General features: G+C 39.8%; 2 protein-coding genes across 3 annotated transcripts in view; both read right to left on the bottom strand.

Moving 5' to 3' along the window:
* LOC106873700 (calcipressin-2) overlaps positions 1-16,714 on the bottom strand; it is a 109,845-nt gene extending 93,131 nt beyond the window's left edge. The window contains exon 1 of the mRNA XM_014921173.3: positions 14,969-16,714. Within this exon, the coding sequence (XP_014776659.1) occupies positions 14,969-15,463 (495 nt within the window). The 5' untranslated portion in view covers positions 15,464-16,714. The remainder of the gene's footprint in view (positions 1-14,968) is intronic.
* A 3,394-nt stretch (positions 16,715-20,108) lies between these two features.
* The window catches only part of LOC106873695 (tRNA wybutosine-synthesizing protein 5), a 19,523-nt gene continuing 15,414 nt past the window's right edge, over positions 20,109-24,217 (bottom strand). For both annotated transcript variants that reach the window (XM_089348243.1, XM_089348244.1), the window contains exon 7: positions 20,109-22,733. In XM_089348243.1, the coding sequence (XP_089204369.1) occupies positions 22,444-22,733 (290 nt within the window). In that variant the 3' untranslated portion in view covers positions 20,109-22,443. The remainder of the gene's footprint in view (positions 22,734-24,217) is intronic.

Here is a 24,217-nt window from a genome sequence, read left to right as displayed (position 1 = left end):
GAATGACGTGGTAGGGTACATGGGGGAGGCCAGATCTGACTGGTCTGAAAATAAAATGGGAAGAATATTTGGGCTGCATATGACCCATTTAAATGCTAAAGGGTTTGAAGCTGCAGAGATGATGCCTTATAAAATTTCTGATTTCTGATGTGTAAGGTACTAAAGTAGAATTACCAAGATATTGAGATTCAATGATTTTTCTCAGATCTGAATTCGGTGGTGTCTCGAAGACTCCTGATATTGAAAAGGTTCTTGTCACATCAGGAGTTAATTGACTCCAGCCTCCCTTTCTCACATTCTGCTCATTCAACACAGATGAGGAAGATGTTAAACAATACTGGAGTCAAAAGACCATCCATGCATGACTCTCATTCTTACACTGGTGACCTCAGATTTGTAGCTTCCAAGAACTTGAGGTATCATGCATGGAATCAGAGGAGAAAATATGTGAATTTGGGAACACAACCAAACTTTTCAAGAACATCCAACAGTAGTCCCTTATTTTCAGGGTTGAAAGTCTTTGACAGAACCAAAATGGCAAACAACAAGTTCTCATAGTGCTCATGTCATTTCTGATCTTGGAAATGACAGCCCTTCTCCTCCTTAGGATCCCTGCAGAAATCACAAAGTGTCTCTGGTGTGATGTTTTCTCATATTGACTGGACCAAACGTTCAAGTACGACCTTGGTCAAGACAACTCTAGAAACAAACAACAGGTCATACAGATCCATGTAAATGCATGTCTATGGATGTGCTTATGCACACACACACACACACACACACACACACACATATATATACAGAGAGAGAGAGAGAGAGAGAGAGAGAAAGAGAAAGAGAGAGAGAAAGAGAGAGAGAGAGAGAGAGAGAGAGAGAAAGAGAAAGAGAGAGAGAAAGAGAGAGAGAGAGAGAGAGAGAGAGAGAGAGAGAGAGAGAGAGAGAGAGAGAGATGAAAAGAAAAAAATATTCTCAGAATTGTACTTAAACATGAAGTGAAAATATAACAAAGAAAATGGTGATGAAAAACAAAAAAGTTGAGAAAAATTAAAAAAATGAGAGATGTTATAAAGCACGTGCATGCACATACACACCCACATACATAATATATAGTATATATATATACACATACATACACACACGAAAATGTGCATACATATGTGTGTGTGTGTATGTTTCAAAGTGAAAGAGTGGTGCAATGTGCCACCAACAAAACGACTTCAGTTTGAGGATGTATGTATGTGCATGCATGCACGTGTATGTGTGTCAGTGTGTCGGTGTTCATGAATAAATTATAGCTGAACTAAAACGAATGTCTAATCTAATTAGAAAGATGTCTGCAACAAGACAAACTTAATTCTGCTTCAGTTGTTCATTTAATGAGACAAAAAATAGTTTAGGAAACATTTTAACAACATTCCAAATCTTGAAATATTTCTGTTGTACTCTCTCCGCCATCCTCATCACCATTCGACCTAATCTGAAGAGATGTGGTTTTCACAAAATCTCATTATTTGAACTATCAATGGTCAACAGCCCCCCCCCCCCACCTCCCTCTCTCTCTCTCTCTCTGTACTTTGTTTCATCAAAGAGGGCCAGATTTCGTGATGACATTTTATGTTTTTCAAGGGACTTGCAGCAGACAGAGAACCAATTTTCCTCAAACTGGTCACAGTGTTTGCAACAAGATGAACTTTACCCAAGGCACCATCCAACGACTAGGTAAGCTTGAGCACTCCCAAGCACCCCCCCCCCCTCATCTATAGCACTATGTGGCTGCTGTATTCACCACACACCCTCCCAAACAGTCCCCTGCCTCAAACTACTTCCATTCCTCATTATCCCTCTTACACAATTTCAACCAATCCCCTTTTCCATCTCTGCTATTCTGCATTCTAAACACCTCTCTTATCTATTATGCCCACAGGCATATAGTGTAATGGTTAAGAGCACAGTCTAGTAACCCCAAGATTGTGAGTTCAATTCCAGGCAGTACCTTGAATAAATAATAATAATAATAATAATAATAATAATAATAATAATAACAACATCAGCAAAAAAATACCTTATGAATGAGAACTTAGGGTTGGATTCAAAATTCCACCAGGACACCTGATGAAGGTTGGAGAGTAAATCAGCTGAAACGTTGTGGTAACAAGAAACAAGATGAGGACACACATCCATCCAATGTAAATAATGTAAATAATTCCTCATCTCTAAAATATAGAACAATATTATCTAATTGGTACGGAGCCGACATTAGACTTCAATGGTGACCTACAGAGAAATTCCATGAGAAACTAGCTCATCTTTCAAACTATCTAACCTTGCTGTGTAAATGTAGAGACTCAAAGCTAATAACCCACTGGCTTGAATGCAAACGCGAACCCTTGGTTGGGTTCAAAATTCAAACAGGACACCTGAAGAAGGCTGGAGGGTAAATCAGCCGAAACGTTGTGGTAACAACAAACAAGATGAGGACAAATATCCGTCCAATGTAAATAATGTACAGAATTCCTCATCTCAAAAATACAGAACCTCTCTTATCCCTTCTCAATACCCACTTCACCCCCTTATGTATCTCTCCCTCTCCACAACTCCTACACTTTACACCTTGTTCTTCTATTCTCCTCTCCTGTATCTCCTGCCTGACCCCTCTGCATACTGCTATTTCTCTTCATCTGCACTCCCACCCTTGTTTTTTCCCTCACTGCACTAACCACCATGATGGCACATGTCTTAGTGGTTAGCATATTCAGCTCACAATCATTAGGCCATGAGTTCAATTCCCGGTGAAACATTGTGTCCTTCAGCAAAACACTTTATTTCATGTTGCTCCAGTCCACTCAGCTGACAAAAATCAGTCGTACTTGTAATTCAAAGGGCCATTCTGTGTCATAGTGAATCTCCTTGAGAACTACATTAAGGGTGTGCAAGTCTGTGGAATACTCAGCCACTTACATATTAATTCCATGAGGAGGTTGTTCCATTGCTCAGATCAACTGGAACACTTGTCGTTGTAACTGATGGAGTGCCAGGTACTAAACTCTTTCTCCACCTGTTTATTCCCTCCTCACATTCCTATAAAAGCATCCACTCTCTCATTCCCTCCCATGACTCACTGCCCTCGTCCTCCATTATGTTCCTTGAGATCTTGCTCTTCCACCCCCCACCATTACCTTCCTCTTATCTTCTCTGTAACGAGACACCTGTGCATGTCCCTCTATCATACCTTAGCCTTTCAACATCTGGTACACATCGGTCCACCTCCACCTTCCCCTCTCAAATACTTCTTCATAGTGGGAGTTCCCTGCCCCACTTTCCTCTTTCACCTTCTCTGTGTTGCAAGTTACTTGGCAACCTCACTAGTGCTGGTGGCACAAAAAAAAGGGCACCCTCTACACACTGGCATTAGGATGGGCATCCAGCCATAGAAGGCATATCAAAGATGAAACAGGAGCCTGACACAGCCCTGTAGCTCACTGGTTTCCTGTCAAACCGTCCAACCCATGCCAGCGTGGAAAGTGAACATTAGAGGTTTCCAGTTAGAGATGAGGAAGAACTGGGTAAATGGGTGAAGCAGAAGAGAATAAGGGAGGGGTATTGTAAGGGGGTGGGCATGGATGCAAGAGGTGGAGACTGGATACAGTGTGTACAGATGGAGATGGGGGGAGGGCAGAGGGTATTGTAGCAAGGTGACTTAATCATTGTGGTATTTAAGTGTTCCAGCCATGACTGTCCAGTTTATTTTCAATGTAATGTAATGGTAACTCTAAGAAACAGAGAAGTTTACAATAGAAAGTCCTCTGAAGAGACATGGTATGCCTTGGTGGAGAGTTATCGTAAGGGAGATAATCACTTCTGGTGAGCTCTTGGCTGGATTAGAAATCTGATTTCTTAACTGATGACCAAGGAAGGAGATGCATAGAATATATTTAACATTAGTTTTGCTTATTCATTACAAGGATCTTACAATTTCCAGTCATAGGTGTAGGCGTGGTTGTGTGGTGAGAAGCTTGCTTCCCAGCCACATGGTTCTGGGTTGGCACTGACCAAGTGCCTTCTTCTAATAACCTCAGGCTGGCCAAAGCCTTGTTAGTAAATTTGGTAGACAGAAACTGGAATAAGCCCATTATGTGTGTGTGTGTGTTCTATTTTTTAATTATTTTGAAATAATCCTTGGCGCAAGTATGGGTGTGTGGTTAGAAGCTTACTTCCCAATCACTTGGTTCTGGGCTGACAACAAGCAAGTTCTTTCTACTATAAACTCAGGCTGACCAAGGCCTCATGAATAGATTTGGTAGACAGAAACTGGAACAAGCCCATTATGTGTGTGTGTGTGTGTGTGTGTGTGTGTGTGTGTGAATGTTTGTTCCCCAACACCACTTGACAACTTAGTGGCTTGGCAAAAAGTGACTGATAAAATAAGTAGCAGGCTGAAGAAGAAGAAAGTAAGTACTGGGGTCGATTCATTTGACTAAACATTCAAGGTGGTGCCCCAGCATGGCCACAATCTAATGATTGGAACAAGTAAGAGATAAAAGGTACTTAAAAAAAAGCAAAAATCAATTTAATTTGCGAAGTGGAGAGTGACTGAGAGCAAATTGTTAATGAAGCAACTTTATCAGAAATCTGTTAAACATCTTAAGAAGCAAAACCAGAAACAGAACAAAAACAAACAAAAAAGAAAAGAACAAAGAAGCAAAAGTGCAAACATGTGAGTTTACAATTGTTTACAAAGTGAAGACATTTGAATGGTGTAGTTTGACAGGTTGAGCACTAATTAGTCCAAGCTTAATAGCATTTCTGGGCACTAGATTACAATTACCCTTGCCCAACACTTCACCTCTCCACCTCTTGCAAATTGGTTGTCTTTTGTGAGCCAAATTGAGAATTTATTGTATGGGTTTGATGGAGTGATGAAATAAAGTACCAGTTAAATACTGCGCTACAATGCAGGGTGTGCAGGCTGATCAAAAAGAAATTATCTAAAAATCTATTCCGTCTGTTATTAAAGGTCAGCTATGGAATGTAACAATTCCAGTTTTGGTTTGTTTTACACAAGAAATTTACTGGGCTTTTTTTCATTTTTTTTTTTTTTTGTTACCAATTTCTAATGGGTTTATTTTAACCCTATGCACAACACCTTAACCAAACAAACAGGAGAGAGGGCAGGAGTTGAAGGATTAGTGAAACCAGAAATGCAACTTCTATGAAAGTTAAGAACAACATCATCACCATCATCATCATTGTCGTTTAATGTCTGCTTTCCATGCTGGCATGGGTTGGACGGTTTGACTGAGGGCTAGTGAGCCAGAAGGCTGCACCAGGCTCAATCTGATCTGGCAAAGTTTCTACAGCTGGATGCCCTTCCTAACACCAACCACTCCGAGAATGGTTTTTTTACTAGAGTGCTTTTACGTGCCACCGGCACGAGGGCCAGTCAGACGGTTCTGGCAATGACCATGCTCGAGTGTTGTTTTTCATGTGCCAGTAAGGCGACGCTGGCAACGATCATGCATGAATGGTGCTTTTCACGTGTCACCGGCATGAGAGCCAATCTGTGGCCCTGGTTAACAATCACGCTCAGATAGTGCTTTCAACGTCCCACTGGCATGAGTGCCAATCAGGTGGTACTGTCATTGGTCATGTCAGCAATTTTGATTTGTTTCTACTTGCTTCAATAGGTCTTCGCATTGGACAAATGGTATATGGTTCACAATAATGAGGTCATTCAATTCCTAGCAGCATGCTGTGGCCTTGAACAAGACGCCTTTTTCATGTTGTTCCAGTTGTCCCTGCTAGCAAAAACGAATAGTACTTGTAATTCAAAGGGCCGGCCTTGTCACACTTTGTGTCACGCTAAATCTCCTTAAAACTGTGTTAAGAGTATGCATATCTGTGGAGTATTCAGCTGGCTGCATGTTAATTTTATGAGCAGACTGTTCTGTTAATTGGATCAAGTGGAATACTTGTCAAAAGCGCTGGAGCACCAGTTGACTGGAGTTGACAATGCAGACTGTGATAAATAAAGCATTGGGATGGTCATGGCTTGAATGGCTTTGATAATAGGTCAGCGAGCTGGCAGAAACGTTAGCACACCAGGTGAAGTGCTTAGTGGTATTTCATCTGTCTTTATGTTCTGAGTTCAAATTCCGCCAAGTTCGAATTTGCCTTTCATCCTCTTGGGGTCTATAAATTAGGTACCAGTTGCATACTGGGATCAATCTAATTGAATGACTCCCTCTCCAAAAATTTCAGGCCTTGTGCCTAAAGTAGAAAAGAACAATAGGTTTTCTGGATAAGGGCAGGCTTGGAGTTAAACAACAACAACAGCAGTGATAAGAGTGTAGGAGTAGAAACAGAGAGGTTAATCCCCAGTACTGCTAACCCGAATGTCATGAGTTCGAAACCTGTTTGAACCATTAACATAAGATTGGTAGAATCTCCAAGGTCCAGATTAGTGGTTATCAACTGGGGTCCACATGGCCCTTGATAGTGGTGGTGGGGAGGTTCACATAAGATTTTCTTGCTAAAATATTTTAACAATATTTTTTTTATACAATTGCAGCGTGGAAGGTGTTTATAAGCCATTTAAAACCACACAAAAACTGTTAGATTCATTTCAACATTTAAATCTAATTTGTGTCAAAATATTTTCGTCACTTTGAGACCACGACCTGTTCACTGACAAAATTCCGTACATACGTATGTATGTATGTGTGCATATAAGAGATGCATCACAGAATTTTGTCAGTGAACAGGTCGTGGTCTCAAAGTGACGAAAATATTTTGGCAAATAAAATTTAAATGTTGAAGTGAATCTAATGGTTTTTGTGTGTTTTTTAAATGGCTTATAAACACCTTCCAGTGGAGGCGCAATGGCCCAGTGGTTAGAGCAGCGAACTCGCGGTCATAGGATCGCGGTTTCGATTCCCAGACCGGGTGTTGTCAGTGTTTATTGAGCGAAAACACCTAAAAGCTCCACGAGGCTCTGGCAGGGGATGGTGGCGAACCCTGCTGTACTCTTTCACCATAACTTTCTCTCACTCTTTCTTCCTGCTTCTGTTGTACCTGTAATTCAAAGGGTCAGCCTTGTCACATTATGTGTCACGCTGAATCTCCCTCGAGAACTGCGTTAAGGGTACACGTGTCTGTGGAGTGCTCAGCCACTTGCACGTTAATTTCACGAACAGGCTGTTCCGTTGATTGGATCAACTGGAACCCTCGACGTCGTAAGCGATGGAGTGCCAACTATAAACACCTTCCACGCAGCAACTGTTTTTGTTTCAGCACACGATTTCAGATCAGGTCACTTGCTATGCAAGTACGTCTCTATAAATTTTGTATACAATTTCTAATAATATTCAATACTAAAAATGAAAAAGGATTTTTTAAACATTAAATGGATGTGAAGGTCTGGTGGAGTAAAATAGGAATCAAAAAAGTTCATGGGTAATAAAATGGTTGAGAACCATTGGTCTAAAGGAAATAAGCATCTTATTAATGCCAACATTTTTTTCATTCTTTTGAGGTCAAATACTACAAGTATTGAGGAAGTGAGTTGCTATAACAAGCCGTGAACCGGTGTGTGTCAGTTGTACCCAGTGGCCCAGCTAGTTGTTCAAGTGCCAAGCAGCATATAACTAAACAAGACCTATGGAAAGCCTTGCATCTGTAAAAGATGCACAAGAGATAAGAGAGATAAGCACCCAGTGACATGAAACTGTCTAAAGCACATCTCCCCCACTCCCCAACGCCCTCTCACCTCAATATTGTGTAGAAATGGTTCTATTTATTGTTGTATGAAAACAATTTGATATTGGCAATGTACACAAGCAAACCAATTATCCATTTCTAATTTATTATTTATTCCTTTAAAATGTCAATCTTTTTCTCCTGCTCTGTTGCTTGGTATATAAACTCATAAACCCTGAGCTTAAGTTTCAAGGCCTTCAGTAGGGTGGATAGGGTGCCAGTCTATTTCAGGAAACCTCTCCAGATTATCTGGTCCCTATCCATGGTGTTAAGTGTGCCACGTAAATGGTCGACCATAATACCTACTGTTACCTTAATCTCAACATCTTTGACCTATTCTTTCAAGGTTTACAAAACAAACAAGAAGAAATATAGGCAGTGCTTCTGTGGATTTTTCCAAGACAACAAAAAAGCGATGGAACATATCCTATTGAACTATAAGTACCATCCCAGATGAGATTGTCAAAGCCAGCGTCATCACCATTCTTTGTGTTGAGCCCTGGTGCTCCAGCTAAAGAGTTTGCATCAACATATAGGCGTAGGAGTGGCTGTGTGGTAAGTAGCTTGCTTACCAACCACATGGTTCCGGGTTCAGTCCCACTGCGTGGCACCTTAGGCAAGTATCTTCTACTATAGCCTCGGGCCGACCAAAGCCTTGTGAGTGGATTTGGTAGACGGAAACTGAAAGAAGCCCGTCATATATATGTATATACATATATGTGTGTGTATATGTTTGTGTGTCTGTGTTTGTCCCCCTAGCATTGCTTCACAACCGATGCTGGTGTGTTTATGTCCCCGTAACTTAGCAGTTTGGCAAAAGAGACCGATAGAATAAGTACTAGGCTTACAAAGAATAAGTCCTAGGGTCAATTTGCTCGGCTAAAGGCAGTGCTCCAGCATGGCCACAGTCAAATGACTGAAACAAGTAAAAGAGTAACCCTTCAGAGAGACACCCTAGTTCTATTTCTCTTCATGAATGTTGTGAATGATATCCTTAAGCAAGGTCTTGGCCACCATTCACAATAAAGGCCTCATCATCAAGCAGAAGCAATCAAGACATCTTCAGATCCTGTATCTCTCTGATCTTGATTATGTTGAGGATGTTGTGCTCACAACTCATCAACTGTGTGACGTATAAGACTTGTTAACATTCTGTGAGAATGCTGCAGCTAAAATTGGTCCATTTCTCACTGCAAAGGAGACCAATGAACACATCACCAATGAAGAGGAATGTCACCCGGTAATTTGTTTTCTTGATGGAATACAACATGAGGAGGTTGGAGACTTCAAGTACCTTGAGTCTTATATTGGTGACAGTAAGAAAGACTCCCGGATATGCAAGGGCTTAGCCAGGAGTATCTGTAACAACCTTCAAAACATCTGGCAAATTAGGTGCTTTAAGGTCAACAAGATTAGTTTCTCTTCAGGGCGCATGTGTTGAGAGCATTCTTTTCTACGGAGTTGAAACCTGAACTACAAAGGAAGAACATCAAGATCACACAGATAATACATACATCAGGCTTTTTGTGAGGGCTCAAAACATCTTGTGCCGTGAGCATAAGAGTAAAGAGGAGATTTATGGACACATTCTACTTATCTCTCCCTAATGAAGGTCCATGGCTTAGGGGTTAGTGTATTCAGCTCAAAATCATTTGGTTGTTAGTTCAATTCCTGGTGGTGTGTTGTGTCTTTGAGCAAGACACTTCATTTCACATTGCTCCAGTTCACTCATCTGGCAAAAACGAGTTGTACCTGTAATTCAAAGGGCCAGCCTTGTCACACTCTGTGTCACGCTGAATCTACCTGAGAACTACATTAAGGTAAATGTGTTTGTGGAACGCTCAGCCACTTCATCATCATCCATCATTTTAAATCCGGGTTTTGTCCACGTTAACGGGGGGTGGCCGGATCTACCTCAATGCCATAGCAACTGCCCTCACACACCATCTCACCCAGTTTTGGGCATCCTCCCTCCTCAAGCCAACCCTCCCAATCTCCTCCTCCTCCACCTGCCTCCTCCACATTTTTCTTGGTCTACCTAGCTTTTGCTGTCCATTTACCTCAAACTCTAGCACCCCTCTTCAGAACATGCTCTTCATCCTTCCTCAACACATGCCCATACCACCTCACTCCATTCACCCTTGCCAGTCGTTCCTCTGATTCCGCCAACCCCAGCATCCCCATCAAGTCCTCAGTCCTCCTCTTATCAAACAGCCTCACACCACACATTTCTCTCATTATTGCTCTCTCTCAGTCCTTCTCAAAATTGCCATCTCTCTCTCCCTCAAACACCATGTCTCACTCCCATACAGCATTGCAGCTCATACAACTCCTATAGGTCTTTCCTCATCTTCAATGGGACACTCAGCCATCATCATCATCATCATCACCGTTTAACGTCCGTCTTCCATGCTGGCATGGGTTGGACGGTTCGACTGGGGTCGGGAAGCCAGAAGGCTGCACCAGGCTCCAATCTGATCTGGCAGAGTTTCTACAGCTGGATGCCCTTCCTAACGCCAACCACTCCGAGAGTGTAGTGGCTGCTTTTTATGTGCCACTGGCACAGGGGCCAGAGGGGGCTGGCAACGGCCACAATCGTTTGGTGCGCTTTACGTGCCACCGGCATGGAAACCAGTCAAGGCAGTGCTGGCGTCGGCCACGTTCAGATGGTACTTTTTACATGCCAGCAGCACTGCATGTTAATTTCATGAGCAAGCTGTCCCATTGACCAGATTGGTACACTAGCCATAACTGAGGGGATGCCCCAGCCTAGCCCAGCCTGCCTACCTCTATTGTTGTTACTCATCTGGGAAGGCTTTGCTGGTTACTGCTATTGGGCTGACCAATGGGCAATATCAGATATTATATTTTGGGTATGTCAAAAGTGGTGAGCTGGGAGAGACGTGAGAGCATTGGACAAAGTTTAGCAGTATTTCTTCTGGCTCTTAATCGTCTGAATTCAATTTCCGCCAACATTGACTTAATTCTTTTTGGGTTGATAAAACAAGCCGGGGGTGGGGGTCAATATAATTGATTAATCATCTTTTCCTACAATCACTGGCCTTATGCTGAAACTTGAAACCTTTCTAGTCTGGAGATGTCTTAACAGACAATGAAGATCACTCAGTCGTATTGATGTTACTAGCAGAGGATGCCCTTCTTATCATCAATCATTTATCATCAATCACTTTATATTATGTATGGAGGGCATTTAATCATGACAGCAACACTAGTGATGTTCATTATTTACATTTGATGGATATTTTTCCGTCAAATGTAAATAATGTACACAACTCCTCATCTCTTAAATATTGAACTGTATTATCTCATCGGTATGGAGCCGACATTAGACTTCAATGGAGCTGGCCAAAGCCTTGTAAATGAATTTGACAGACAGAAACTGAAGGAAGCCTCCACACACATATATAGATATATGTGTGTGTGTTTGAATCTCTTTGCCTCACCATTGCATGATAGTTCTAAATGAGTTTCACAGCGAGTAAAATTATTACTGGAAACAGTTGAGGGTTGGTGACAGGAAGGGCATCCAACCATAGAAAATCTGTCTTAATAAACTCTGTCTGACCCATACAAAAGTGGACATTAGAATCATGATAATGATGATGGTGATTATGCTGAATCAGCAATAAGCTACATGAGCAAGTCATTTGACTCTAATTATTGAAATAGGACAAAATATAAAATTTCTATATATTTTAGTGGTTGGCATTAGGAAGCACATCCGGCTGAAGAAACTATGCCAAACCAGACTGAAGTCCGGTGCAGCCTACCGGTTTGCCAACCCTGGTCAAACTGTCCAACTCATGCCAGTATGGACAATGGACATTAAATGATGATGATGTATTTTAATTCATTTTCAAGAAACTGTTGTAATTTATTATTTACCCCAAGGTAAACTCACACCAGAAGAAACTCTATGTGATTCCTTTTCTTTTGGGGCCCTAAATATATGCATACACTGTGTAATGGTTCACTGAAGCCATTGTTATGTGTTGTTATCTTCAGCATATTCCCGTTCAGTTTGACTTAATCCATAGATTAGTTGAAACATTAGGCACAGGAGTGGCTGTGTGGTAAGTAGCTTGCTGACCAACCACATGGTTCCAGGTTCAGTCCCACTGCGTGGCACCTTGGGCAAGTGTCATCTACTATAGCCTCGGGCTAACCAAAGCCTTGTGAGTGGATTTGGTAAACGGAAACTGAAAGAAGCCTGTTGTATCTATCTATCTATCTATATATATGAAGGGCATGGCGTTAGGAAGGGCATCCAGCTGTAGAAACTCTGCCAAATCAGACTGGAGCCTGGTGTTGCCATCCGGTTTCACCAGTCCTCAGTCAAATCGTCCAACCCATGCTAGCATGGAAAGCGGACGTTAAACGATGATGATGATGATGATGATATATGTATGTGTATATGTTTGTGTGTCTGTGTTTGTCCCCCACAACATCGCTTCACAACCGATGCTGGTGTGTTTACGTCCCCATAACTTAGCGGTTCGGCAAAAGGAGACCGATAGAATAAGTACTAGGTTAACAAAGAATAAGTCCTAGGGTTGATTTACTCGACTAAAAGGCGGTGCTCCATTATGGCCGCAGTCAAATGACTGAAACAAGTAAAAGAATAAAAGAGATTATTGGGTGTTATGTACCATTACTCGGGTCAACTCTGTTACAACCATTTAGAGCAGGCCTTGGTTTAGGGGTAACTCAATATTTTGTTGTGCTGTTTGTCTTTATAGAGCTGGCCCTTACTCATCTAAAAATAAAGGCAAAGTTAAAATCTGAGAATCCTGCTATGTTACAACACACCTCCACCATCATAGGCCAAGTTCACAGCTGAGATAAGGAGTGGGAGTTTAAAACTGGGGTCTGTTGTTATGTTAAAGCATTCCCCCATCATCACAGTCCAGGTTCACAGCAGAGATAAAAGGAGATTGAGAGAGTTTAAAATTGGAGTCCCCTGCTATGTTGTGAACATGCCTCTACCATCATACTCTACATCATAATAGAAAATATGAAATTATAGTTTAAATCTGGGACCCCTATTATATTGCAACATTCTTCCACCGTCACAGTCCACTTCAAAATTTTAAACTGGGGTCCCTTTTCAGCTCTGAATTTCACATATCACAGATGGTAATATGTAAAAACTCCTGCATAGTTCCTTAGTTTGGCTTCAATGTTCTTTCTGCTACTAAGACATCCTGCTTCACATAACTAACACAAATGGCATTTGCTGGACCCAAGCTGAAGACGGTATGGCAAGGGGCAGTAAACTCGGTTATTATCCAAACAATATTTTAGATCTGACATCATCTGCAGCTGCGACAGAGAGAAGAACTGAACTTGCAATACGACCGACATTTGCATACAAGTGGCAGTTACGGATAAGTTACAATAAAAAAAAATACTTAGAAAAAAAAGACAAATCCAAACTGTATAGAGTTGTGGGAGAAAAAGGGAGTCAGTAACATTCGTTTCGAGTTTGTTTGTTTTGGTCAACCAAATAAATTTAAACACAATAACAAGCTTTTCTCCGAGGCTCGTTGCTATGAAACCAATGCGATGTGTGTGTGTGTATATGCGCCCGTGAATATGTCAATGAACGGACATCGTTTTCAATCAGGTGTGATATTTAAACTCTACAAACGTTGGCAAGAGTCGCGAGAGAAGCGCGTGGGTGGACAGAACGATGGGCGGATCGGAAAGAGGAAGAATGGACAGCGACAGATAGCAACAAGGAATGAAAGAGGAAGAAAAGAGGAAAAAGCAGCTCTCGTCAAACACATGTAACCCAAAAAATTAGCAGCCAGAGACTGAGATCTGTTGTAGTCGGAGTCGCGAGAAATGTCATCTTACGAAAACAAACCTGTTTCACATAGCGACATGACAATTTACCATCATCATCATCATCAGTCAACATCATTATTATTATTGTTATTATTATTATTATTAAGTAGTCAACATTATCGTTTTCAACATATTATTATTATTAGCAGCATCAGCAGCACATACAAGCACACACATAAATGTTAAGGACTTGGTCGATATTTTCACCCAGTGTTGTTATTTACAAATTGTACAACACCGTGTTTGTTTGTTTGTGTGTGACTATGTGCATGTGCGCGTGTGTATGAATGTATGTATGTATGATCACTTCCGAGGTGATTCTTTTTCTACTTCATTGAGCTCTTTGCAAAACTCTTTGCACGAAGAAATATTTGCATTACATATAAACGAAATAATTATTCCTTTCAATTACACACACACACACACACACACACACACTCAATCATACGTCAATGTATGTGGGTAGAATCGTTTTAATATATTATTGATTCCTCCCCCGCCCCTCGCCAACTTCGATACGAAACCAGTCAGCTGCTGGCTGACAAACGATTAACAACGGAACCAATCCATATTTATACATCTTAGATGCATTAAAACAAACACTAATTTCTCTGTGTTACTTCAACTTTTACCTTTCATTCCTCAGGAGTGAATAAAAATAAATTGCCAATAAAATAGCCAGCCACTCCTCTAAAAAAAATAGATAAATAAAAAGAAGTCTCGCCTCCTAACGAAACATTACCACGACCGTTTCTATAGATATATATATGGATTAGCAGAGTAAATATTGCGCTAAGTGGAATGCTAAAGCAGGTACTATCCCACGCAAACACCACACACAGACATATATATTTCAAACCAAAGTCAACTATATATATATATGTGTGTGTGTGTGCGTATATATATATATATATATATACACACACACACACACACACATATATTTTCATACACACACAAACTTACAAGTTTTTGACACCAGACCCGAAGAAGCGCAAGCGTTTGGTCCAAACCATTCAAATATATTTTCGTTTTCAAGTTCTTGCATTCACTTACAGACTTTATATGAAAACAATCATTAAATTATTCAATAGTTTCGTTAATGCAAAGCATATTTCTTAGCAATTTGAATGCGTAATCAACTTCCAATGCCTGTTGTGAAGATTGTGGTGTAATTAAGGTGTAAATTCACCCGAGAGCCTTGGTGGTATACCTGCTTTATAACCACCTCTGCTACTGTACCAATATTATTTATTAGATGAGGGTGAGAGGGAGCAATGGTGTTAGGTTCTTTAGAAATAGTTTTTAATAAGTCATTTACAAAAATATAAACCGAACTCACCTTACAGTCTATATCTTCGAAAATGGCAGTGTCTAACCCTGTAACGATAAGAGCTTTCGGCAGTGAGGCCGTCATGTCCCCATCGGAATCATCTTCAACGCCATCATCAATATCGTCCTCATCGAAATCGATTTGGTGAGGTTGATGATTGTTGTGATGGTCATCGTTTAACGACTGGACTCCGCCGTTCCTTTCGGCGCTAGAACAGGCATTAGCAGCAGCATTGGTTGCTGTGGAATTATTATGGCTCGTCATGTTACTGTTGTTATTCATCGGGTGATGATGGTATCCAGTAATCCCTGTTGGGTTGCCATTCGTGAGAGTCTGTTGTGTATTTTGATTCATTCCACCACCGCCGCCACCACCGCCGCCGCCGCCTCCTCCTCCTCCTACACCGTGACCACCACCGCCGACACCAAGAGATTCCTCATTTATGTCGTTGTCAGCCATATTCAGTGAATTTCTCCTCGCTTCTTCACAGCTTTTGATACACATTCTTATCGAAGAGTCTTCTTTATTCTTTCCTCCTCACAACGTTCTTACTATCAACCGTTCACCAAAATATTCTTGCCTCAAATATTCTAATATTATTTTCTTGTTGTCCTAAAATATTCCAGCTTTTAATGCTTCGTCGATTTCCTTTTTCTTCTTTCTTATTTCCTTCTACCCTTTCTTTTAATGACACTCAACTCTTCTCTCTCTTTAAATATCTCCCTCCTTCACTCCGACTTACTCTTTCTCTCTCGCCCTCCTTACAACTCTCTCTCTTTCTCTCTCACCCTCCCTATAACGTTGTTTTCTTCTTTCTCCTTCAAATCCTCTCGTTTTCCCCTCTCTCTATTACTTCCTCCTTCTTGTCTTTCCTCACTCTCTCTCCAAAGGCAACCGAATGTTACCAAGGTTGGTCAAACTATCGAGTCCGCTTCTCTCCAGTCTCTCTTATTTCTTGGTTAGTGTGGCTCAACCTGGTGATGTCGATGCTTACCAATTATAATAAATGCGCCGTTTATCAGGAAACTTGTAAAGTGTCGAGAAAAGAAACAGAACATCCAGATGTTTCGTTTCGTAATCCTTGATTTTAGGACAAAATCCGTCTCAAATGAGAATTAAGGACAAAATGGCAAAATTTCGAAGAGAAAAAAAGCAGTAATAAATAGTTTACGACGATATAAAATAATCTGTCAATATATATAAAATCAAATTATGTCGACGTGGCGTTAATCTGCTCCAAAGAGTGAATTAAATATATCATACTATACTACACGATGTTTAACTTTAGCTACCCGTTCTTCCCGTAGTTTGACTATGTTGATGCTTCGGCTCGGCTCTGTTAATGTTAAATGGAAAGTTCTGGTTAGGTCGATGACTTCTTCATGTCTGGGGAAAATAACATCTAAACATCGATCAGAGTAACTGCTCCACTCGCTAATTTGTTCTGTATTATCTTTACAGTGCGTTAGTTGTGATGTTGAATTATTGCGATGCGGCTGCTTAGACCTGAGATTAGGCAGATTTAACAAACACAGCTTCTTATACTCGGTCAGAAAAGGATTTCCTATGTAACCTTGAGTTGGATTAACTCATCCATATACATACGTTATATATATATATATAGTAACAGTTTGAGTCAAATTCACATGACTTAATGTTTCGTGGGTGCGTTGGACACGTCTGTCTCACCAGATATTAGGAAGGATGTATGTAGGCAGTTGGCGGATATTGGTGTGTTTACAAATGTGGCCAACCAAGTATTCAATACGTAAAATAGTGTGTACATTGTGCTTAGAGCTAAAACTTCTTACATTTTTAATTCTCACTATGACGTAGTCAATTATAATTATTAATCAGACTTAATCATATAACTGATGATAAATCCCTCTGGAGAGCCACTTAATATACTTAATACATATCCATCTATACAATATAATAAATAGGAAAGCTATTTCGATTAAAGGAGATTATCTATGTAACTGATATTCAAGAACTCACTTTAGATGAGGGGTCGGCAAACTTCTTATATTATTGACCCCTTCACGGAATCGTTGATAACTAACTTATCGAGCCCCGAAATAAAACGTATGATCAACAAAAATTATATCTAAAGAAATTTAATGAAAATACAAAGATTCAATGATTGATTGAGTGAATATTTAACGTGAATTAAATGTTGTGGTGAATACTATTTATTATTGCAGAGATATTTGGTTCGAAATTAGTGCGTTTAGCTTTGAATTATTGCACTCTCTTACATTAAGTCTGCTAATAATTCAGCACCCTTAATGCTGAAGATCGTTTCAAGTTTTTAATAACTCCTTGAATAGTCACACAACCACTCCCAGTGATCAATATCGATCACTTCGATGATCCTTGCTATAAAGGATTCGAAATCTAAAAGCAATAAAAAAGGGAGATAACTGTTATAAGATACAAAAGTTTTCCTTTTTAAATTTTTGTTTTGAAAATAAACCAAAAACTGAAAAAAATAAAATAAATAAATAAAGACGATGTAGATGGGAATGGATCTGGTCTTTAAAGCTAACTGGTGAAAGGAACAGGCATGTTTCAATTTTATTAAACCTCTTCAGTCAAAGCATTCAAAGGTTCCATTTCTCTGATTTGGTATGGTTTCTACAACTGGAGACCCCTAGTAAATGCTAACCAATTCACAGAGTGTACAGGGTACTTATAACGTGGCACCAGCATGGGCACTTTTATGTGACACAGGCACAGAAACTGTTACGCAGCACCGACATGGGTGTATTTACAGGGCACCAACATCCACAAGCCCACAAAACTGGGATCTCTTGCCTGAGACAGATGTAGAAGACATACCTGTGTTCATGGGTGACCACGGTTTTACTTAACTTCATATGTCTCCTCAAGTACAACAAACTGCCAGATGTTTCAGTCCCTTATCATCTCCTCTGTAAGACATACAATTATTATTATCATTAGTGACAAAAGCAGTATTAGTTCAGAATAGCATACTGTATATCTTGCTTAATGTAGATATATTGTAAGAGAACCACAAAACTGCAAGATACATTTTGAGAAAGCTTGTCATATGAGAAAGCTTGCAACACCAGTTTGTCACTGTTTTATGAACACAAGTGAGTTAATGACCAGCTGTAATGTGTACACATGTAGTACATTAAATGTGTAGGTGTGTGTGGTTAGTGACATATTAGCATGTTTGTTCAAATGAGGCATGGAAAAAAAATAGACAACTTTTATCACCACAGCTTTGAAGCTGACAGCAGTTGGCCAATGGAAGGAGTCATGGTGTGTCTATCTATCTATCTATGTATCTATCTATCTATGTCTATCTATCTATCTATCTATGTATCTATCTATCCATGTCTATCTATCTATCTTACATCCATACACACACATAGTGAGTAGGAGAGGAAGTTGTCTGTTTACTGTTGATGATGATTTCAACTTCAAAGCTTTTAAGCTGTATTAGTTGGTCTATAAATATGGTAATTACTTTGATCATCAAAAATTATTAAATGTGCACGCACATATATAAGTATATACACAATATGAATATGTGTGTGCATATAATATATACACATGCATATAATTGTATGTGTATATAATATACATTATATATAAAACATAAGTATATATATATATGTTTAGTTATTGCTCTCTCTCTCTCTCTCTCTCTCTATATATATATATATATATATGTAAACATACATTACACAGATACATTTGTAGATATATACATATCCACGTGTGTATGTATATGTCTATATGTGTATGTCTGTGTGTATGAAACCAGATTTTCTTGCTAAGCTGACTTACAAGAAAGACAATTGCCTCATTGATATAGTCATGCAAGTTTGGTGAACATGTTTCGCAGATGACAACAATGATGATGATGATGGTGATGGTGAAGAAGATTATTGTACAAGTGTACTTGTATGCAAACGTGTACAGACGCTCAGGAATACATAAATCTAAATGCATTCAAGGTGAAGCTGGCATTCTACCATTTATGATGACGAGGGTCAAAGTTCATCCGTTCATGAAATTAATGTGCAAGTGGCTGAGAATCTGCAGACTCACACACCCTTACCGTAATGGTCTAGTCAGCTTAACATATCTGGTTGTGTGTGTTATGGTCTAGTCACCCGTATCGTAAATCAGGTACTACTATTGGCCTTCTATTGGCTATGATGTCGAGGGTTCCAGTTGATCCGATCAACGGAACAGCCTGCTCGGGATATTAACGTGCAAGTGCCTGAGCACTCCACAGACACGTGTTCCCTTAACGTAGTTCTTGGGGAGATTCAGCGTGATACAGAGTGTGACAAGGCTGGCCCCTTTGAAATGCAGGTACAGCAGAAACAGGAAGAAAGAGTGAAAGAGTACAACAGGGTTCGCCACCATCCCCTGCGGGAGCCTCGTGGAGCTTTAGGTGTTTTCGCTCAATAAACACTTGCAATGCCTAGTCTGGGAATTGAAACCATGATCCTATGACTGCGAGTCCGCTGCCCTAGCCACTGGGCCATTGCACCTCCACTCGTAAATCAGGTAGTTCACGAAGGAGTCATACACAATGGCTGGTGTAGCAGCACCATAGTCAACTGCTACAAAGGTAAAGATGATGCTTTAGATAGAAATAACTACAGGGATATCAAATTGCTGGATCATGTGATGAAGGTCATAGAGAGGGTCAGTTTAGATGAGAGTTTAGGGACCGGGTCAGTCTAGATGAGATGCAGTTTGGGTTCATGCCTGGGAAAAGCACCACTGATGCTATATTTCTGGTAAGGCAGCTGCAGGAGAAATACCTAGCCAAGGATAAACCTCTGTACCTGGCTTTCGTTGACATGGAGAAAGCCTGGTTGTCAAGCAGTGATTGGTGATAAACAAAGACACACACACACACATATGATGGGTCCTTTCTGTTTCTGTCTACCAAATCCACTCACAAGGTTTTGGTCAGCCCCAGCCTATAGTGGAAGACACTTGCACCCCACTGTGCCATGCAGTGGGACTGAACCAGGAACCATGTGGCTGGAAAGCAAGCTTCTTACCACACAACCAGCCATCATGTCAATTTCTAAATTAAAATTTACAAATTACAATTGAATTCAAGATTTTTTGATTAAAAACAAGTCCTTCATTCATTTGTGACATTATCACTTTTTAATAAAAAATATTTACAGAAATTTAATGAAAATAGTTAACGAAATTGATAATGAACAGCATACATTCAGTAACATTCTATTGATAAAGTCAGAATATTTAATGTGTAATATTCATCCAATCTGTATCTGCCCATCCCTACAGAACACTGAAGAGATGGAGATGGCATGGAGGATATTGTTGCCTCTTGGCAGAAACAGCCGTAAGGAACTGATCTTTTGCTCTTTTCTGTAATATTAATACATGTGTGTGTAACACATACTTACTACATGTGTATGTTTTTTTCTAATACTTTCTAATGCTTTGGAATAAATAGACACACTGGAATTGTCTATCGGATGATGGATGTCATTTTGTATCCTCTTCATTTTCTTATTTGCCGTATATATATATATATATATATATATATATATAAATTAGAAATGGAAACCAAAATAATAAATTGAACAATTAAATAATTTAATCATTATTTATATCAGTAAAAAAAAACAGTAAATTCTTTGAATATTTAATATCCCTTAGGTGGTTATTTAACACCTAACTAAATTTATATATATATATATCATCATCATCATCATCATCGTTTAATGTCCGCTTTCCATGCTAGCATGGGTTGGACGATTTGACTGAGGACTGGTGAAACCGGATGGCAACACCAGGCTCCAGTCTAATTTGGCAGAGTTTCTACAGCTGGATGCCCTTCCTAACGCCAACCACTCAGAGAGTGTAGTGGGTGCTTTTACGTGTCACCCGCACGAAAACGGCCACGCTCGAAATGGTGTCTTTTATGTGCCACCCGCACAAGCCAGTCCAGGGGCACTGGCAACGATCTCGCTCGAATATATATATATATATATATACCTGTACTGGTGCCATGTAAAAGTCACTCAGTACACTCTGTGAAGTGGTTGGTATTAGGAAGAGTATCCAACTGTAGAAACCAAGCCAAAACAGAGAATTGGAGCCTGGTACAGCCTCTGGCACTACCAGCTCCTGTCAAACACTCCAACCCATGCCATCATGCAAAACAGATGTTAAATGATGATGATTTATGCTTGTATGTGTGTGTGTATATATATATACACATATATATATATAACAAGGGGAAGCGAAATGCCTCCATTTCATATAGTTTTAATATCTTTCCATAAAAAAATTTAAATATACATATTCTATGGATGGTAAAAGCCTCATAAAATGTAGTGATATCTTTCATATAGTTTTAATATCTTTACCATCCATAAAATATGTTAAATTTTTTTATAAAAAGATATTAAAACTATATGAAATGAAGGCATTTCTCTTCCCCTTGTAATATGTTTTCCACATATTTTCACTTCATAATTTTGCCACATGGTGTATACTGATTCTCCAGCATTGTTGCTCCTTTTATATTTCTATTATATATATATATATATATATATATATATATATATATATATATATATGTATATTTCGTTTATGGATTTGGTTTTCAAGATTCTTTATGTGAGTTCGTGTATTGAAGCATATTCTGTTGTGGTCTGGGGAGAGTCATTCTCTTTTAGTGCCTTATAATTTAACACACTCACCAGTTTAGTTTGCATTCACTTAATTTTTATTCTTTTATTTGTTTCAGTCATTTGATTGTGGCCATGCTGGAGCACTACCTTAGTCGAATAAATTGACCCCATACTTTGTAAGTCTAGTACTTATTCTATCGGCCTCTTTGCCAAACCGCTAAGTTACAGGGACGTAAGCACACAAACATCAGTTGTCAAGCAATGTTGGGGGGACAAACACACACACACATATGATGGGCTTATTTTCAGTTTCCGTCTACCAAATCCACTCAAAAGGCTTTGGTCGGTCCGAGGCTATAGTAGAAGACACTTGCCCAAGGTGCCATGCAGTGGGACTGAACCCATAACCATATAGTTGGTAAGCAAGCTACTTACCACACAGCCACTCTTTTCTAAAATTTTCGTTGCGTCTTGCAACTTCTTCAATAATCAATGAAAAGATTGCAAGACACAACAAAAATTTTAGAAAATAACTAAATGAGTGGAAATCGAACCAGTGAGTGTGTTAAATAATAAGGCACTAAAAGAGAGTGACTCTCCTCAGACATAATATATGCAGATTGGAGCCTGGTGTCGCCTCCTGGTCCACCAGTCCTCAGTCAAATCGTCCAACCCATGCTAGCATGGAAAGCGGACGTTAAACAATGATGATGATGATGATGATGATATATATATATATATATATGTATATGTATATATATACACACATATATATATATATATATATATATATATATATATATATATATATCATGAGTCTTCCATAGATGGTTCTTCTGTGTCATCATTTGACTGTTTTAAATAACATTTACGTTCAATACGAGAGACCAACAAACGAGCATAAAAATCTTTATATTCAGGAGGTAAAACACCCAAAGTTTTTATCGCTCGGTCGACAATTTGTGTAGCACTCTGCATTGCTAAAGGGTCCTTGTTTCCATAGGGATCTTTGGGGTTATAGAGAGTGGGATCCAGGTGTTTCCAGAAAACATTGACAGCAATTCCAAACTCCTCTGATATAACATTGTGGAACCACAAAGCTGAAGCAAGAAGTAAGAAATAATATCAGATCAATAAAGTTATAAAGATTCAGATACACAATTAAACAAAGAATAATAATTTATGTGCATAAATAATTAGAAATGTAATGAATTCAATCACATTAATATTAATACAGTTCATAAATATGATAGTTTATTAATAGAGCAGTGGAGGCGCAATGGCCCAATGGTTAGGGTAGCAGACTCACGGTTGTAGGATCAACGGTTTCGATTCCTAGACCAGGCGTTGTGAGTGTTTATTGAGCGAAAACACCCAAAGCTCCAAAGTTCCACGAACCCTGCTGTACTCTTTCACCACAACTTTCTCTCACTCTTACTTCCTGTTTCTGTTGTACCTGTAATTCAAAGGGGCCAGCCTTGTCACACTCTGTGTCACGCTGAATATCCCCGAGAACTACGTTAAGGGTACACATGTCTGTGGAGTGCTCAGCCACTTGCATGTTAATTTCATGAGCAGGCTGTTCCATTGATCGGATCAACTGGAACCCTTGATGACTAATAGAGAAGGTAGTCATTGTGTGTGGCAGATGTGGAGGTACAAAACATAAACTTCCTCAAATGTCCAGGAAGATCTTTAGAAGTAGCAGATAGCTTTCATTACTTAGGCAATGAAGTTAGCAGAGGAGGAGGCAGTTCTGAAAGCAGAGCTGTTAGAATAAGAACAGGTTGGTAACAAAGAGCTTCTCCCTCATAGTGAAAGGCAAGATGTACGATGCCTGTATACGAACAGCAATGCTGCATGGCAGCAGGAAGATGAGGGACAAAGTGGTGAGAAATAATCTTTTGATGTTGAGCCTCATAAAGGAGATGACAAGTGATCAAGACTTCAGGGGATGCTGTGCTTGAGAAGATGCATCAAGGAACTTGTGGCCATCAACACATACAGGCGTGTCCTTTACAGTTATGCCCCCACCATCTTCCTGCGTCAGGCCCCTTCCATCCACTTTACATCTCCTCACCTTTCCCACCTCCCAGCCACTCCAATTTCCCTCAGCATCACTTGCTATAGCCGTGTCTTCCCCATCGCTAAACATCTCCGCAAACACTCTTACGGAACACCCCCCTCTATCTTCTCCAAACTACTTATACTGTTGCTTGTTTCAAACCCTCCGTTGTGGGGAAATATTACATTACTCGGAAACAAGTGATGGTTGGTGACTGGGAGAGCATCCATCTGTTGAGAATCTATCCCAACAACTTTAGTCCGACCTATGCAGGTATGGAAAAGCAGATGTTAAATGATGATGATGATGATGATGATAATGACAACAGTTGGCCTGCTATCTCTGTAATTGTGTGTATCAGAAGATAAAGGACAATGTGTAAGGAGTTGGGGAAGGGCTGCCCAGCCATTGTTAGACTGGAGAAAAATGGATGTGATGATGATGATGAAGATGATGATGATGCAAACTAGTGTTGACTTGCAATAGTAAAAATGTCAGTAATTAATATCAACATTAACT

Source organism: Octopus bimaculoides, chromosome 2, assembly GCF_046866305.1.
Source record: "Octopus bimaculoides isolate indiv1 chromosome 2, ASM4686630v1, whole genome shotgun sequence".
Lineage (NCBI taxonomy): Eukaryota > Metazoa > Mollusca > Cephalopoda > Octopoda > Octopodidae > Octopus > Octopus bimaculoides.
This window is presented reverse-complemented; position numbering and strand designations above follow the sequence as displayed.